The sequence below is a fragment of the Mytilus edulis genome, chromosome 11 (genome assembly GCF_963676685.1).
Source record: "Mytilus edulis chromosome 11, xbMytEdul2.2, whole genome shotgun sequence".
Classification (NCBI taxonomy): domain Eukaryota; kingdom Metazoa; phylum Mollusca; class Bivalvia; order Mytilida; family Mytilidae; genus Mytilus; species Mytilus edulis.
Genome location: NC_092354.1, coordinates 72,051,804 through 72,069,980, shown reverse-complemented (window position 1 = coordinate 72,069,980; position 18,177 = coordinate 72,051,804). Strand labels below are relative to the sequence as shown.

The 18,177-nt window shown below is 30.3% G+C and overlaps 1 protein-coding gene across 1 annotated transcript; it reads right to left on the bottom strand.

The window, feature by feature from the left end:
- Positions 1 to 1,629: 1,629 nt before the first annotated feature.
- Positions 1,630 to 17,735, bottom strand: LOC139496197 (calexcitin-2-like). Its single transcript, XM_071284665.1, has 6 exons — positions 17,416 to 17,735; positions 9,937 to 9,989; positions 8,609 to 8,719; positions 7,021 to 7,153; positions 5,982 to 6,079; positions 1,630 to 2,843 (listed from the first exon to the last, which is right to left on the bottom strand). The coding sequence occupies exons 1-6, from the start codon at positions 17,480 to 17,482 to the stop codon at positions 2,733 to 2,735; spliced, it is 573 nt and encodes a 190-aa protein (XP_071140766.1). The 5' UTR covers positions 17,483 to 17,735; the 3' UTR covers positions 1,630 to 2,732.
- Positions 17,736 to 18,177: the final 442 nt, after the last annotated feature.

The window sequence follows — 18,177 nt, the reverse complement described above, 5'->3', positions numbered from 1 at the left end:
ACTTGATACAAATATATTGTATATACTTAGCCTTTAGATACAAATGTGTATTCGTTGTATAAAGACTTAAATTTCCCAGAATACAATGTTCTTTTGCATTTTATATTTTTTTCAATATATTCTTCAAGAATAAGTAAATTAATAACGGCAGCTGACACTAAACTGATATTCCTTAAATGAGTGTAATCTGTTATCTAGAATTTCTTTTTTTTCTTACCATTTGACGCACCCTTTCCTTGTATGTTTTCATTTTGTCAATATAATGTAGATCAGCAAATTAAAATAAAATTTCGTTTCTGGTAGTAATTGGGCATTACAAACAAGCTTAAATTTGAACATGGTTGTAACAGTTTTACCAAACAACAAATACAAATACACTATACAGAAGGTTGGTCTGATCCAGTTACCTTTATTCATTTTTATATTTGACTTGTTCTACGTTTTTTTAATTAATTTAGAAAATAATGTATTTGGCATTCAAAACAAAATCTACATGCCGGCTTATATACAAATATGTTTGAAAATATCTAGTCATACATAACTAAATTAAGGATCTTGCGCTAACACTACCGCTTCTACATTTTATATATAAGCTGTGTGTATTTGGTTTCTTAAAAAGTCAAGTCAGGAAAGTGGCCATTGTTATATTATAGTTCGTTTCTGTGTGTGTTACATTTTAATGTTGTGTTTCTGTTGTTTCGTTGTTCTCCTATATTTGATGCGTTTTCCTCAGTTTTAGCTTGTAGCCCGGATTTAGTTTTTTTCAATCGATTTATGAGTTTCGAACAGTGGTATACTACTGTTGCCTTTCTTTTGCATATAAACGTCTACTTGACATAGTTAATCTGACATTAACCTAATGTATAACAGTCAAGAAACATCAACGATAATTTCTCATGATTATGTAAGTTTTTACTGACCATGTAATTGCTGTGTTTGCATTTATTGTAAAGTCTACTAGACCGGCGTCTGACTGGATGAATTTTTCAATGCCACTATATGCATTGTGCATTGGTCAATGTTAGGGATTTCCTGTGTAGGTTAATTTCTATTCTCCAAGTGAATGCGTTGTATGATAGTATTGTATGGTATACAGGGACGTTCGGCTTTATGTCAGTTTCCTTATATTATTTTATGAAACGTTCAATTGTCAACGTTAATTATTCGTGATGCAGTACCCAAATTAGTTAGGCAGATGTTGAATTGTACAGATGTTTTTAAACTCAATTTGATTTAAAGGTACAAACGTTAGTTTTACAGGGCATTTCTGACAACGAACTTTTTTACATTATTAGTTCCCATAAAATGAATTAATCAACCATGTCTAATAGATAAAGTTGTGTTAAGTGATCGTGTCAAGGTCACATTGATCATTCTCGTCTGTCATGGTTCATCAGTTAATTTTAATTGTGTTGTTTTAACTGATTTTACGTAGCATGTATGTAAAATAACTGAAAGGTGGACAACTCCTGGTAAATGATGCATCTAACATTAATATAATATAAGACATGTTTCATGATATCCAACTAATAAATTATTTATGCAAATCATAATGACGTAAAAAAGTCCTTCAACTATGTGAATGAATGAAAACGTTCTCTCTTTCATTTAAGGAAATAAACTTCTATATTTTCAAGGATAGTATATTTATTCAGTATAAAATTATAAGAAATATACCATACACTAAAATTACAAAGACCATTTTTATAACATCTAAACAGCATGGCTATCGAACAATAATATTATGTCAACCGAAGCGAGTAAAAGATCATATTTTTGTAATCAAATATCATGGAGGATTAGAGAAAAGAATACGGAATCATTGGCCAAATATGAACTAAAAATTCCGTAGCTCGGTATACTGCATATGATGTGAGCAAAAGATTTTTCTCTAAATAGCATGTTCTTTTACAGTGATTAAAGAAATTTTACACATACACTAGATTGAATAAGCATCACACGATCTTCTGTCTTAGCAGTTTTATTAAAAATTATAGAAAGTGTATTCCATGGTTGCACGCCCGTCTTTTATAAATGTTTCAATAACAATTTCTCTTAACAATTCTCTGTATTTGCTTGCCTATGATGACAACATAATGATTCTCATTATATGTGTAATCAAATTAAGAATAATTTAAGAAAAATTCGTAAAGGGTTCCGTGATGATATCGTAAATATAGATATCACTTGTAAACGGGTTTGAAAAGATAAAACTTTGAGAATATATTAAAGTGTAGATATATTGATGATTGTGGTCTTACTTCAATTGGTTCTTAATATGCCTCGCTATTATTCAGCAAACATAAAGCAATAGATAAATCTAATCTGGATCATTTCAATGCTCACCATTTTGATCCTTTTATCAGATATGTTAAATAGGAATAAACATTAATGTGAGCTTAACATAAGTTCCTGATTCGTGTGAAGGTTAAGAACACAACACATATATAATATTATCGTCTGTTAAATGTTTATACTAAATACTAATAATCATCTCTCGGAGAAAAAGAAGATTTGGTTTAACTGCAAATAAGCAACACTCTTCGCTAGAGAGCAAGAGTTAATAACTATATGTCTCTGTAAAGAGGAGCATCCTATCATTGAAGGTTCCGAAAACAAACACAGCATCACGACACTACCGGAAATGACTAAACAATTAACATCTTCACTGAAACATCGAATAGATTCGGCTACATATCACCAATACATTCATCATCAAGTCAGGTACACCTTCAAATGAAATCAGGCACACCGAAAAGATAATTTCCTTTGGATGATCTGTCGTTGGAAACAAAATATTCCTTCCACAATGCCTCAAATTGAGGTTTAGTAATATTTTTACCCTGGAATAAAAATAAACATGTCAGTATTTTCAACGAAATTATATGTAGGCTTTACTATTGAAATCTTGATGTATCAATAATTAAGTTTCGGTTTAGTTGGATTTCCTCCCGTTTACATGTTATACACAAACGTAATGTAAAAATGTCAAAAATATAATTATGTCATAATTTGGAGGAAAGTTATGGCGTCTGTATAATCAGGGTTATTGGGTAGAATACTATAGTGTAAACATGTGTTTATTTAATTCAATCGGCTTAATTTGTGGAGTAAAGAAAAGTAACGAGATATTTGCATATAAACTTGCTACGACGTACCAATTTTCAGTCACTTCTACGTAACAAAAACTTGTTAAAATATCGAATCAGTTTTTTAATGAATGAACTTCCAAATAAAGGTTATGTCTCTGTTAGTATCTAATTTCCTTTATCCTTGTCAAACTCTTTGGTTGCCTCCTTGTATTATGTTTGCCTCGTGTACAGGAGCTACTGTGTTCGACCTTAGAAATTCATATGAAAAAAGTTCTCCCCTAAACCCGTGGTATTTATGAGAACTATTGTATTTACTGTTCAGCGCGAGACAATCATTTTGAAGAGTGTTAACTTGTGAAGTAACAGGTTTAAACACAGACTCGGTTATCAGTTGAGTACTTAGCTGGATATAGTATTTTATCATATGTTTAGTAGTAAATACAGTAGTTTTGCATATGTGATAAATAGCCTGCTGTTTAATCCATATCGCGCAACTTTGATGCGCACCCTTTATCGCATACCCTTTATCACACCCCTACCCTTTATCGCATACCCTTTATCACACCCCTACTTTTTTTTTTTTTTTTTTTTTTTACATAAAGTCAGTTTTGGTTTTTTTTTACTTAAGAAAAATTTTCCTCAAAATAGGTAAATTTTTTGAATGACGTCATTGTTTGGTATGTGACGTCACGAACGTCGAGTTTTCATATTGTATGTGACGTCACGAACGTCAAGTTTTCATATTTTTTGGCACACTAAATGCAACTATGAAAAATACAAAACACACAAATTAATACAATAATAAACAAAATATTTTTAAAACAACAGCACGCAAATTGTACATGTTGTAAGGTAACCCTGGTGCTTAGGATAAGTAATTGAGCAGTTCCTTAAGGCCTTTGAAACAAGACAAAAGTAGAACTGAAGGTAACCCAGTGCTATGGATCAGAAAACTGTTCATATAATATAATACTCTTCTGTGGAAATATATGATAAAGTGTATAATACATGGCAAAATCCGTATCACATGCCGTATCACCCTCGACCAATATCATCCCTCGGGCCTAAAGGCCCTTGGGCTGATATTGATGTCTCGGGATGATACGACATATGATACGGATTTTGCCATGTATTATTCTCTATATATCATAAAATTGAGAAAGGAAATGGTGAATATGTCAAAGCGACAACCACCCGACCATAGAGCAAACAACAGCCGAAGGCAACCAATGGGTCTTCAATGTAGCGAGAATTCCCGCACCCGTAGGTGTCCTTCAGCTGGCCCCTAAAATATGCATAATAGTACAGTGATAATGGACGTCATACTAAACTCCGAATTATACACAAGAAACTAAAATTTTAAAATCATACAAGACTAACAAAGGCCAGAGGCTCCTGACTTGGGACAGGCGCAAAATTGCGGCGGGGTTAAACATGTTTATGAGTTCTCAACCCTCCCCCTATACCTCTAGCCAATGTAGAAAAGTAAAAGAATAACAATACGCACATTAAAATTCAGTTCAAGAGAAGACCGAGTCTGATGTCAAAAGATGTAACAAAAGAAAATAGATAAAATGACAATAATACATAAATAACAACAGACTACTAGCAGTTAACTGATATGCCAGCTCCAGACCTCAATTAAACTGATTGAAAGATTATGTCTTCATCATATGAATATCAGGTACAATCCCTCCCGTTAGGGGTTTAGTATCATACTATCATAAAATATATGAGAAGAACATAACCCGTGTCATGCCAACAACTGTTTTTTTAGAAATAAATGTGTTTAGTTCCGATGCAAAGACCCTATCAGTGAATCAATGTTAAATCCAAAATATGCAATCTTTAATGACCTGACAACAGTATCGTAACTATATCCCCTTTTAATAAGTCTATTTAAAGGTTTTGTTAGTTTCTGAGGAGAATACTGACATTTTTGTGCTTTATAAAGAATATTTCCATAAAATTTTGGATGTGAAATACCTGAACGTATAAGATGTCTGCATGTTGAGTTATATTTACGAATTATTTCCTTATACCGGTGATAAAATTTAGTAAATGTTTTGACCTGTTTGTGATATCGAAAACCCTGGTGTAATAATTTTTCAGTAATACATAAATTTCTCTCGCTAAAATCTAATACATTGTTACATACACGAGCGAATCGTACAAGTTGAGATATATAAACACCATAAGATGGTGACAAGGGAACGTCACCATCTAAAAATGGATAATTAACAATAGGAAATGAAAAATCATCTCTTTTATCATAAATTTTTGTATTAAGCTTCCCGTTTATGATATAGATATCAAGATCGAGGAAAGGGCAGTGGTCATTGTTATCATTAGCTTTATTTAAAGTAAGTTCTACAGGATAAATTTCTTTAGTATACATACTGAAGTCGTCATTATTTAGAGCCAATATATCATCCAAATATCTAAAAGTATTGTTAAATTTTTGTATCAAATGTTGTTTTGATGGGTCTTTGCTAATTTTAGTCATAAATTGTAACTCATAACAATACAAAAACAGGTCCTAACCTGTTTTCGTCCTAAGTTTATTAGCTGTTTGACTTCCAGGTATCTGAGCCTTTCGGAAAACCTGAGTAACCCTTATTTTTTTTTTATTGCGGTCAGTGTTTCTCAGACTTTCATTTTCGATGTAGTTTTTATCGAACTTGTTTCTCTTTTTTTTTTTTTCAAGGGCTTTGCTATGTCTGTATTTTATTTAGGAGTTTTGCAAATATTCTTGATATTATCCGCCGCTTTTGTATTTTATTTTATAACATTAGCTTATGTCAGTTGTTATCTTTATAATCAAGACACAAAAATATATAAAAAGTCGGCATGGAATGTGGTATCCTTCTTAAATTATAAACTACTTACACCGGATATTTTCTTGAAGGCAGTGCTACAATTATCTTTGCTTATACCATATGCTTGATAAACCGTGCTAAATTCGTTCTCGTCTATTTCATTGTCACCTAAATTATGGAAATATAAAATAGAAACAAACGCATTTTTTCTATGATATGTAACATTTTTACAATTTGTAATTTTCTGAATTTTAAAATCTTGATGCTTGAATTGTATCATATAAAGTTGTTAATATAGAGCGGCGCCATGACCACATGATACGTCCGTTGCATAATAAACAGTTTTCGATAATTGTTCAACTATTTTAGTTCCAGAACTCTGCATGGTAATATTAGAAATTTATAAATTAAAACAAAAGAGGGTTTATTTCAATAGATATAAACAAGTCATTAAAGTTTCATAATTCTTGACAGCGTTTTAAAGTGAATACTTCAAAACGTAAGATCACGTTTTTGTTTCAATCAAAATAATTAATTGCCAATAAATAAAAAAAAATAAAAAAAGTTTAGTGAAATTGTTTTACGTTCTTTTGAACTATAGTAAGAACACTGCCACTCAACATGATTGATGAATAAAATCCTATAACTCAAAAACTTAACGTCTAACTTTAAAACCATGTTTAATATACCTTTTTCTAAATAAGAAAATGCCTATACCGAGTCGTTTTGGATTTGTTTGATGTGTTTTAGCTGTCGATTATTTCGTTTGCTTAGGGAGTTTCCGTTTAGAATTATCGCTTTTTTGTTAGCTTACTTTTTCCTTGTAGCTTTTCTTTTTTAATAGAATGACGAAACAGTACAACGAATTCATGTACGCAATATTGCAAAATTAAATATATGATAAGCACAGGGGTGTTTTTAGTAACTTATTTAAATCGAACCTCTTCGGGACTTAAATTTTGTTAAGTTTTGGCCGATGTTCGGTTTTATCAAGTTCACAATGCATACAATTGGATATGACGGTGCTTACGAACATATTTTGTTATACAGGTTTTCGGTTTATGCAGGATTCGGTTTAGCCTGGTTGCACTGTATTAAGATTCACTTACCCGATTTGTCGTTGACTTTAAACATGAAATCTACAAACTTTTTCTGCCATTCCGGAAACTCTTTACCACTTTTAATGTCCTTTACACTTTCTGTCCACATTTTGAGCCATTCATCCTCCGATACCTTATCATCCTATGTAAACAGATAGCATAATCTTAGGAAATATAAAAAGCTAAAAGTAATTGATTATCATACATGCGTATAATTTGTTCTACAAGAAAGTAGTTTGTATAAGGCAAACCCCACATAGACCCCTTTAAACATGAAACATTAATTATGCTATGACGGTCCTGAGTATACTTGTGATTGCGTGCAATCAAAAGAAACACATTCAAATAGTCAGAAAGGCTTTTGATATATGAGGGACATACATAGTCAGTGTATTATTTAATTGACGTGTTTATACAACCTTAATATATGAATGCTATGAAATTTCAATAGTATTACCATTAACACGATGTCAAATCAATAGCAATATGAACAGTTACTTTTTTTGTGTTAAAATGCAGTATTTGCGTTAATCCATTATCTGAGTTTAAATGATTTATATACATTTACAACGACATCAGTGGAATACTATCGCTAAAATAAAAAAAGCTTTGTTTTATAGTTGATCTTTAGGTGTTCTTTTTAAATGACGTGTAATCTTAAAATGTTAGTGCAATGGAAAAATATACATGTATATCAACTCAATATTATTAACACTAACACGATTTCGAATAAATCACAACTTTGAAAACAGCTATTGTGATTTGTGTAAAAGCAGTGTGTTAATCCATTATCTGAGTTTAAATGATTTATATACATTTTACAACAACATCGGTAGAATAATATCGCTAAAATAAGAAAGCTTTGTTTTATAGTTGACATTTTGATGTAACAGGAAAGATCCATTTCACGACCAGCATGATATTAATTCTATCACTGTATGCTTTACCACAACGCAATTGATTTGTCATGTCAAGCGTGTACATTAACTGCGAACCGGAAAAACTATTTTTATTAAATTTTCCCGGAGATGCTGGTGCTTATTCAGTTGTAAAATGAATGCCGTGTTTGTCAACTTGCATGACAAGTCTGACGAAAGATTGAAAGCAAATATAGAATATGATAAATAAAAACTGAAAAATCCGAATTAGAAAAGTATCAAGTTTACAGAGAACAAATAGATGGACATTGTAACGTGACATGTCAACTTATAATAGCCAAGAATTTTTCACATTGTTAGCTCTGAAGTATTAAAAAGTGAAATCACAAAAATACTGAACTCCCAACAAAATTCCAAACGGAAAGTCCCCTTTCAAATGGCAAAATCAAAAGCAATCGAATAATTGAATTGTTAATCTTTCCTTTTTGTATCTATGAAATGCATATGGCATTGAAACAATAAAAAATGACATTATGTCTTCATTAATTTGATATTTTATTAATATATCTTATTTATACAAAAAATGCATTTTCAATAATATAATATATATATTGTTTCTAAAAAAAAGTTTCGACATTATTTATTTAGACATACGCTATTCTACATGTTTTTTACGGCATATTGTACAAATGAATAACAAATTGATATAATTCTTATACCTGGTTTTCATCAGCGTATTTCTTCAAACCTTCCCATATCAAATTCAGTGTTTCCTCAGCTTCAGAATATTCCTTGCCACCTTTTGTCCAATCCAATATCTTACATACTTTCTGCGGAAATACAATTTTTTTTTTTGAAATTTCAACCTAAGAACACATTTTGACTGTAGACCATACATTTTCTTTGTACTCAAGATAAAAATTAAATTTAACAATGTCGATCTTTAGAAATAGATTCCAAGGGACGATTCTGTTGTTGGCTTTCATTTGGATGTCTATACTGGATGTTTAATTTACCACTGGGAACCTTTTGATTAATTAGTATAGTTTCAATGTAATCAAAGCAATTTTGATGGGAATCACATTAAAAATATCAAATATCGGATATTTAGAAGATATATACTCCAAATGCAAAACAAACATTACATTTTTGATTTTCTATAAGTGACTTGGGACATGTAACTAGCATCGTATATTATAATTGTACGAAAATAAATCATGTACCATTCAAGTAAACAAAGGGAATGCATCAAAATGTATCAAATGAAGCATCCAAATCTTAGCTATAAATTTGTATCCAACGCGATCCTATTGCATTATATTCATCAGTCAGATATAAATACAATTTCATCTCACTACGTGATGTGTTGTATATTATATAACTCATTGTACCAAAAACAGTCCTAATCTCATTATTAAGGAAATATTCATGACTTATTTTTAACTTACATAATAATTTCAAAATGGCGTGTACAATGTAGCTTTACAATACTGTTAAATATTTCTGTGAGGAACGTGAATACTATCTTGTAGGTTGAATGATTTAATCAACAGTACATACAACACAATGCAAACTGTTTTTTCGGTATATACTTTTATTTTCTTTTGCATTTCAATCATGTCTACAGCTACATGATATAATTTTTACTTCGGTTTCATATTGAAATTTTCATATACATGAACTTGTAAAATACCCGACATATTCTATTTCCATATTTATAGAGGTTTTCCCTTGAACATAATGTTACAAGTGGTTTATGAATGTGACCTACCGAATTAGACTATTTACCGGATTTGTAATCACATAATCAACACGACGGGTGCCACATGTGGAGCAGGATCTGCTTACCCTTCCGGAGCACCTGAGATCACCCCTAGTTTTTGGTGGGGTTCGTGTTGTTTATTTTTTAGTTTTCTATGTTGTGTCATGTGTACTATTGTTTTTCTTTTTGTCTTTTTTTATTTTTATCCATTACGTTGTCAGTTTGTTTTAGATTTATGAGTTTGACTGTCCCTTTTGTATCTTTCGTCCCTCTTCTTTTACAAACCTCAACAGCAAGCCCAAAATCTTCTTTCTTTATCATCCCATCTTGATTGGTATCTATGATAAAAAAAAATGGATAATAACAGTAATTGAAGTCAAATCTAAGACTGAGTTATTATAATCTCTGTGTGATTAATAATCATGCGTTTGTATGGTCAGTAACGAATTAATAAATCATAGTTATCACCCCTAGTTTTTGGAGGGGTTCGTGTTGTTTATTCTTAGGTTTTCTATGTTGTGTCATGTGTACTATTGTTTTTCTGTTTGTCTTTTTCATTTTTAGCCATGGCGTTGTCAGTTTGTTTTAGATTTATGAGTTTGACTGTCCCTTTGGTATCTTTCGTCCCTCTTTTATGGATTTTATGAACTCAAATTTAATATTTTAAGTTATAACAACAGTTGAGTGAATTTTAAGTTCATTTAACATGTTCGATACTCACTTTATGTTTAGCATGTACTCTTCACAATTATAATGGTTTTTATTTTATTAAATGCTTCAAATCTGGTAAACATGCTTAACATTTCGTCAGGAATTATACCGAGTGGAGAAACATTACTGATATAGAAGACTTTATTTTTACCTTTTTGCTAAATGTCTTTTAAGTGTACACATCTATTCAATGAATTAAAAAAACAAAAAACAGGACATAAAGGAAAAATATTTTAGTGTCATACAAGGTAAACAAAACTTTATTTTGTATGTCTAGAATAGAAAATACAGTTTTCTGATATAACATGTTGATTACGTTAAACGATCGGATAATTTCAATATACATCGCAAGACATTGTCATATTTGACTACGGGTTTGCAATGCAAGATTGTTTTTTTCTCTGACTACGTCAGATAATGGCTTTTGTCGTTCATCTCCATCATGAAATCCTTTTATTTTCATTTCGCTGGAAAGATATGCTTTAAGGATGTACTTATGTGATCTTAGATGAAATTAAATAAACCAAGAATTTACAATTGATACTATAAGCTGGAAAAGTATGAGATAAGGATAAAATTAGAATAGAAATTTTGATAGATCATGTAACTGCTTTTCGAGATATTTGATTAATAAAATTTGGCGGGAAAAGACTGAGTCGGACTTTTACCTTATATTTGCATTGGTATCATTTAGGGTCCTATCAAAAGAAAGAAATTCAAGAATCTGTCAAATAACCTTTTATGAGCTATTAAGTCTTGTATTAAAAGACAAATAGGTGTTAGGGGTCAAATTATTTTACATTGCATCGTATGGAAAAACACCAAGGAGTCCGAACATCTGACACAAATTCCCTAACCTCACCTACGTACATCCATAACAAAATAAATAGGTTAAGTTTTAATTCAAACAGAGAGTTAGTTTAAAAAGGAAATTGGAACAGATAAATACACCGATAATTAATTTAAAGAGACTTGCTAACGTGACTTTATTTACAAACTGTTGATTATCATGACATTCTTCGGTGTCATGTCGAACAAAACAACGCATTTTATAAAAACCGGTAAAGCTAATTGATGGAGAAAAAAAATCGAAAAAGATTTTAAAAAGCACATAGTTTTACATATACAAATTCAGATGAACAAAATGAAAAGATGTACATTCGAACGTGTGGTAATTTATTTGACGCATGTCTAAGATCTTTATTGGGTCTTTCCATATACTAATTTTTAGACTTATAAGTTTATTTTGTTATCCTACACACATAAAAATAAGTTGATGTGGTATGTTTGTCAATCAGACAATCCTCCAACAGAGACCGAATGGTGTACAAGTGATCATTTATAGGCTTTCAACAATGAGCAAAACTCATACCACATAATATACTATACCTGGATGTCATATGACTATAGCAAATCAAATCCAACGAGAAAACTATCTGTGCCTAATTTATTTATGAAATATAATCGAAAACAAATCAGATATTCAAACAACAATTCAATATCAGGCTCCTGAATATAGAATGGCACACACAGAATGTGGCTGGCTCAAACATGTTTGCGGGCGTCCAAACCTCTCGCAACGCGGGACAGTGGTATTAAAGTACAACATAAGACGACTCTATTTGAATTAGATGAAAAGGAGTTAACTAATCAGATTGATAAAAACCAAAACAACAACTAACAAAACCACTAAAGACACAAAGTACATATCTGCGACTAAAATCTGTAACTTAATCTCTTTTCTTATATCTTTTTTTATTATTATTATTTTTCAGCTGGCAGATTTACTATACTATTACTGCAATCAAGTATAGAAACACAAAAAAACAAAAAAATATCATGTATTAAGGGAGTTCGCTTCTCAGTTTCAAAGTAATTAACTTTTCAAAACACTAGTTTATATTGATAAGGAATTAATAAAGGAATCCAAAGAGCAAAAAAAAAATATATGTCACCGTGCTTGTTTTCGAGATAAGAGCCATTGAAATTTTTGCGGGAAATATTCTCTCTTGACTTTTCGTAGCTTTATCATTGACAAGTTGAAGTTCTCAAAAACTGTTAAAAAGTAATTAAAATTTTATAAGACTTTTACAGATTGCTTATCATTATACATGTTAAAGAATTACAAAAAGAAAAATGGGGGTCAGCGGGCAAATTTTTTTAAGGCATTCAAATGGATAAAACCAGAGGATTCCGAAAATCTGACAAAAAATCCTAAACATGACAAGCTAGCTTCCTTAAGGACTAAGTATCACTCAGTACACATCCATTATCTATGGATTGAGCGTTAATACGACATAACAGTCAGACACCAACATGATCTTGTGCATTTACAATCATATAACAGTGGTGCTCCATACTGCTAAATGTCAATTACAAAAGTTAAAATTATCCCATTTGGAAAACGACAGCCTGTTAGGGCATCAACACAAATAATATTGTTTCTTATTTAAAAAGTTATTTACTTTAGTTTAGTATCATCACACAGATACTTCTATTTTAAAATACAATCATATTCTAAAATAAGCCATTTTTAAGTTTATGCAATTTAAAAGTTTTAACAACACCTTCATTGTTTTGACTTATTATACATAACATGTAGTATTACGCCATGTCAAAAAAGACTGAGAGGCCTTTAATTCATACAACTGTCAGATAAAGATGTATAGGTTAGAATTTAAAACGAATCAGTTCAGGATTAAATGCTGACAATCAAATTTGGCATTAGCAATCATTGCTTTAATTAATTAAATTGAAATTCACATCATTCATTTGTTTGTCGCCGAATCACATTAGGGATAATGATTATATGCAACTTGTCAAGCAATGGCGATTTTGAACTGGAAAGATGACAAAAGGATTAACAATTTAGATAAAAGCAAATATTGTCTTATTCTTGTGAGACTAATTATGTGCCAGATGTTGACAATGAGAAAATAGTGAAACCCATTTTTTCTTTACAATAAACGACAGTGGTGTTGGATTTTTTATCATTGTTCGGTTCGATTCATAAGTTTTACTTAGTTTATAGATGATGAAAAGCACAGAACGAATATGGCCGTGTTGATACCAAGGATTAAACATGTTTTAAAAGAAGTTTGACTAAAAATTGAACATTGATTATCAATAAATACCATGATAAATCCAACTGCATGATTCAGATGTTGAATTTCGATGTTGCAACTAAACAATAGAACCTACACAGAGAGCATCTGATTTCAGTAGTTGTAGCATCAATTAAGACCTCTTTTTTAATTTATTAAGCTATCATTGAACTCAACGTAAAATGAAGTTGTAATTTGTATGAACAACGCGTTGCGTAGAACTAGACTTGGTTACTTTTCCGGTACAATAAGTTCATGCTCTTATGTCGAAGTATGAATTTTTTGTTTCGTGTTTAGCGAATTATTGGTCTTTTTTAGTCGCTTATTACTTTTTGTCATGTGGTTGTCTGTGGTTTTTTTTAGCAGCAGTATACTAATTTTGCCTTTAAACATTATAAATGCCACCTTGGCATTTTTTTTTGTTTAATTTATTTACAGCCATATGACCTGTTGCACGTTGCCTTGTTTTCAAAACATGTGATTGTTAATATGAAGATCCCACTAAAATTAAGATAGATGTACACAAAAGTTATCAAAATGCTAACAACCTATGTTAGATAAGAAATGAAGTGATATCAAGTGAACTTTGAATATTCTTAAATATCTTGCAAAAAAAAAACGATATACGAGCGGATAATTTCAAAAATAGATTAAAGCTTTGATCGTTCTCTTAAATACATAAATTTAGACAAAAATTAATGTTTGTATCAAATTTAGAAATGTTATAAAATTACATTAACTAGGAAAATAATGAATAATGTGTGTAAAAACTCCTCATAGATACCAGGATTGAAATATTGTATTAGCGCGAGACGCAATTTTCGTCTAATACGCGGTTGACACTTGTAATATCTAATTGATGTTAACATTCTATTTTGTTCCTAAGTAAAACAATTTATCGAGTAATAATTCTAATAATCAACTTAACTTTATGACAAGCTTATCGATTGCAAATCCATTTAACTATTTCCACGGAATTTTAGAAGTATACGCATATTTGAAAGTTTTAATTGTCGATCATAGTGTGGCAACCATAGTTAATTAAGGCTGTTGAAATGAAAAGATATATTATGTTTTTTAAGTAGACTGACATGATTGAAATGCAAGTCTTTCAAAAAACAAACAAAATATGTTAACATGAATTATTCATGAATTACAACTTTCCGTATCTAGGCTAAATTCTTTAGTCTAAAGATGTAGAATGTTTAATTTTCAGAAGAAAACAATATATTATTATGCAATATTTTTAGCTAGCAGACAATGATAGGTACTTTTCAATTTTTCAAGTTGTTGCGTATAATAACCACAATCCATAAAAATCTTAAATTCTAAATTAAAACTGAAGATATCTTAGGGTCGTTATCATTTCCATGTGAAGGAAAATGTATTGACACAGTTAAAGGGACTGTGTTTCTGAAAAGGGAATATTTATTTTCAATCTTCTTGTGTCAGTTAAAAAGCATATCATTATACTTTAATATTTGATGATTTCAAGCAATCTAAAATACCTAAATAACTATCAAAGAATGAAAAAATATCCTTATGTCTTCATTTTAAAGTGACATGCAGTGTTTCTGAATATAATCAAAAATATTTTAGGACTGATTCTAAGAAACATAAATTCATGAATGCTATATATGTATTAAGTATTTTCAAAATCGATTTATTTTTGCGACTTCCAAAATTCGAAAGAAGAAAAAAAGAACCCTAATATAAATGATCGCTCATATATTTCACTACATCCAGTAAGTTAGAGTTCGCGACAATAAATGACGGCAAAGTTTGTTTCTAAAGTACAAAATGCAAAAACAAAGATGCGTCTGTTGTAAATGCTGGACATCAAGATCAGAAGTTATATTAATTAGTTATTTGATTTAAGACTCTTTGGATGTCGTACATTGTCAAGGCTTAATTTTGTCCTTGACTATTTATAAAAGATTATCAAATAAAGCCGACTTATACAATGTGGTATAAGCCTCGTACCTTTAATAACTATTTTGATACTTTAAGGAGAGCAAAACATACATTAATTTATGATTTAACTATTTTATCACGTTGTAATATCATCATATTTCCCTGTAATGCTGTAATGCTTAATTTTGATATATATACATGTAGCTTACTGGTGTGGTTCAATATAAACAATCTTTATCTTTTATTTAATCGCGAATTGAATACGTAAAAGCATTTAAGAAACTTGTCCTCTCTATCCTTATTTATAAAAATAAATACATATCAGAATACCTTTAAAGCAAAATAAAGGCCGAAACATCATTTGGCAAATTACACAGCAGGCTTTTCAAAAGTCACTCGAACTATTTTGATACAAAAAAATTAACTCGTCGTTTACCCTAGATAAATTACAAATTTCACAAAACTGAATAATAGACAAAATCAATTCTAGATTAACACAAAATTACACTTTATGATGGTTGGACGTTCGGAATGAAATTATATATCTTTTGTGATGTGTCATCTTGTAATATATCGTCCTCTGATTACGGCTAGTAATTGTGTATATCCGGCTCAAGAACTGGACAAATTAGGTAAATTAGTCTTGAAGCTTTGTAGCAGTATACAAATAAAAACGGAAACTTATTAACAGTATTTGGAATAGAAACGGAATGTTGGGAAAGACACTTGTTTGTTTTACTATAAACACACGATAGTTCCATCGCAATTTGAGGCTAACCAATCGATTAGTTGTCGCATATGTTTGTATTGTATCTGATTACGAATAATGTGGTTGTTTTTTATGAGTTAAAACAATTAGTGTACCTATACATGAATGATTTGGAGTCTTCCTTCTATATTTTATTAGACGAAATTATTTTCTCTACTTTCATACATGTACTGTTAGAGATATGAAACTCGTCGTACATGTGTATCATTGACTTTCAAAAATTTCAAAAGAATGGCATTTGTATGTTATCCTTCAAAACTATAAGTTATAGTTTGTGTTAACTGTAAGCTTATGTATTTCTTGTATGTTTAATCAGTTTTTTTTATACAGAAAAGAGTGCGCGGAATAATGTGACGTTATTTTCATCCTCTTCTATCGAATTATATGAATAAGGAAAAATATAACATTGTATGAACCACGCAGTAAAACGATTTTGATAAACAATTTAAGTCTATTTCATTGTAGCTTTTGAGGTTAACAATGTCTTCTAAATAAGATATTCATTTTTCAGACATTTGATGCCTTTACCAATTAAGGAATTGTTATCCATTCGTTTGAGGCGTTTGAGTTTTCGATTTTGCCTTCTGATCAGGAACTTTTTGATTTGAATTTTCCTCAGAGTTCAGTATTATTGCGAATTTTTCTTTTTTTAAATGACATATATTCTGCTGTGACTTCTACATGAAATTGTTACAATCTGATCTAACTAATATCATGCTATTGGCGCCTTACTTTTTATATTGTATGAATTTTAAAAGTTTACCTTTATTGTTTAACTTCGTACATATAACGATATATTTAAAACAAAAACAAAAAAAAAGGACGTAAGAAAATTGAAAACGACTTAACGAGCTTTCTAAAATTTTATTTAGAAAATAACAATCAAAATAATTGAGCTGTGGAGACTATTTCAAAACCGTAAAACATCTTATTTATTGAAATTTTATATTATATAGTAGCCTGTTACTTAGATTCAAAAAGACCAAAATCCAACTTATAATTAGACAAAATGACATCATCAAACACAAACAAATAAGCAGTTGACACAATGATATTATCCCACATATACATATAACAGAATGTAAATTAGCAAATAAAAATACACCTTACCGTGTTACAAATGAAACAACCGAAGTGTTTTATCCTTTCTTTTTTATGAATATTCAGATTCAAATATACCCAAACCCAACCTAGCGTTGACGAAATGATATCATCCAACACATAAAAATAAAAGAATGTAAATTAACAAATTAAAATGCACCTTACCGTATAACAAATGAAACACCCGAAGTATTTTCTCCTTTTGGAAGTCTGTCAACGAGCTATCCGCCATTCTGAAATATAACAAGACTGATCACACTGAAACGTTTGTTTCTGACTTATTGATTTCCGTTCAAATCCTGCTTGATTCAGACCATGAAATTAAAAATATATTTCTATGTTTGAAATCATATGAAATCAATTTTGTAAATAAAAGATACTTTGGTTTTGATGGAGAAACAATAAGCGATTATTGACTAAAACTGTCATTTATTATGTGGAAACACTATAGTAGCGTTTGCCGTGTTTGATATCTAATCCTGTTTGTTTAAGCATTTTTTATACTTGATGTAATAACCTTATATTGGGATATAGCATGTGAAACCATTTCTAGGTAATTGAAAATTGAATAGTTTCAGTAGTTTATTGTTGCTTTATGTCAACTACAGTCTGTTTTAATATTCTGTTGTTTGATTTGTGTTAGAAACTATATATGGTAAAATAGCAATCATCCTATTTACGACGGTATGAAGTGTGTTTATTAGTATATTAAAACAGAAAGGACCATAAATACTATGTATATTAAACTATATTTTTGCGTCGCTGTCACGAACACATATAAATGAGTTTTTTTTTGTCGTTAAAAGATCAGAAAATGAAGTATCATGGGTTTAATATCTCTAAAAAAAATGTAAGGGTTTGTTTTAAAATATATTATGTTTAATTTGATTTTAGAGTAATAGAAAAATTAAGAACCAATTCTAATTG

What these genes read in the sequence shown, in the direction of transcription:
- LOC139496197 (XM_071284665.1), bottom strand. Translation starts at nt 17,482, where the DNA reads ATGGCGGATAGCTCGTTGACAGACTTCCAAAAGGAGAAAATACTTCGG. An exon ending in ATTTTGGGCTTGCTGTTGAG is followed by an intron (nt 8,720 to 9,936) that starts GTTTGTAAAAGA and finishes GTATTTCCGCAG; the next exon opens with AAAGTATGTAAGATATTGGA. An exon ending in AATACGCTGATGAAAACCAG is followed by an intron (nt 7,154 to 8,608) that starts GTATAAGAATTA and finishes CTGTTTACATAG; the next exon opens with GATGATAAGGTATCGGAGGA.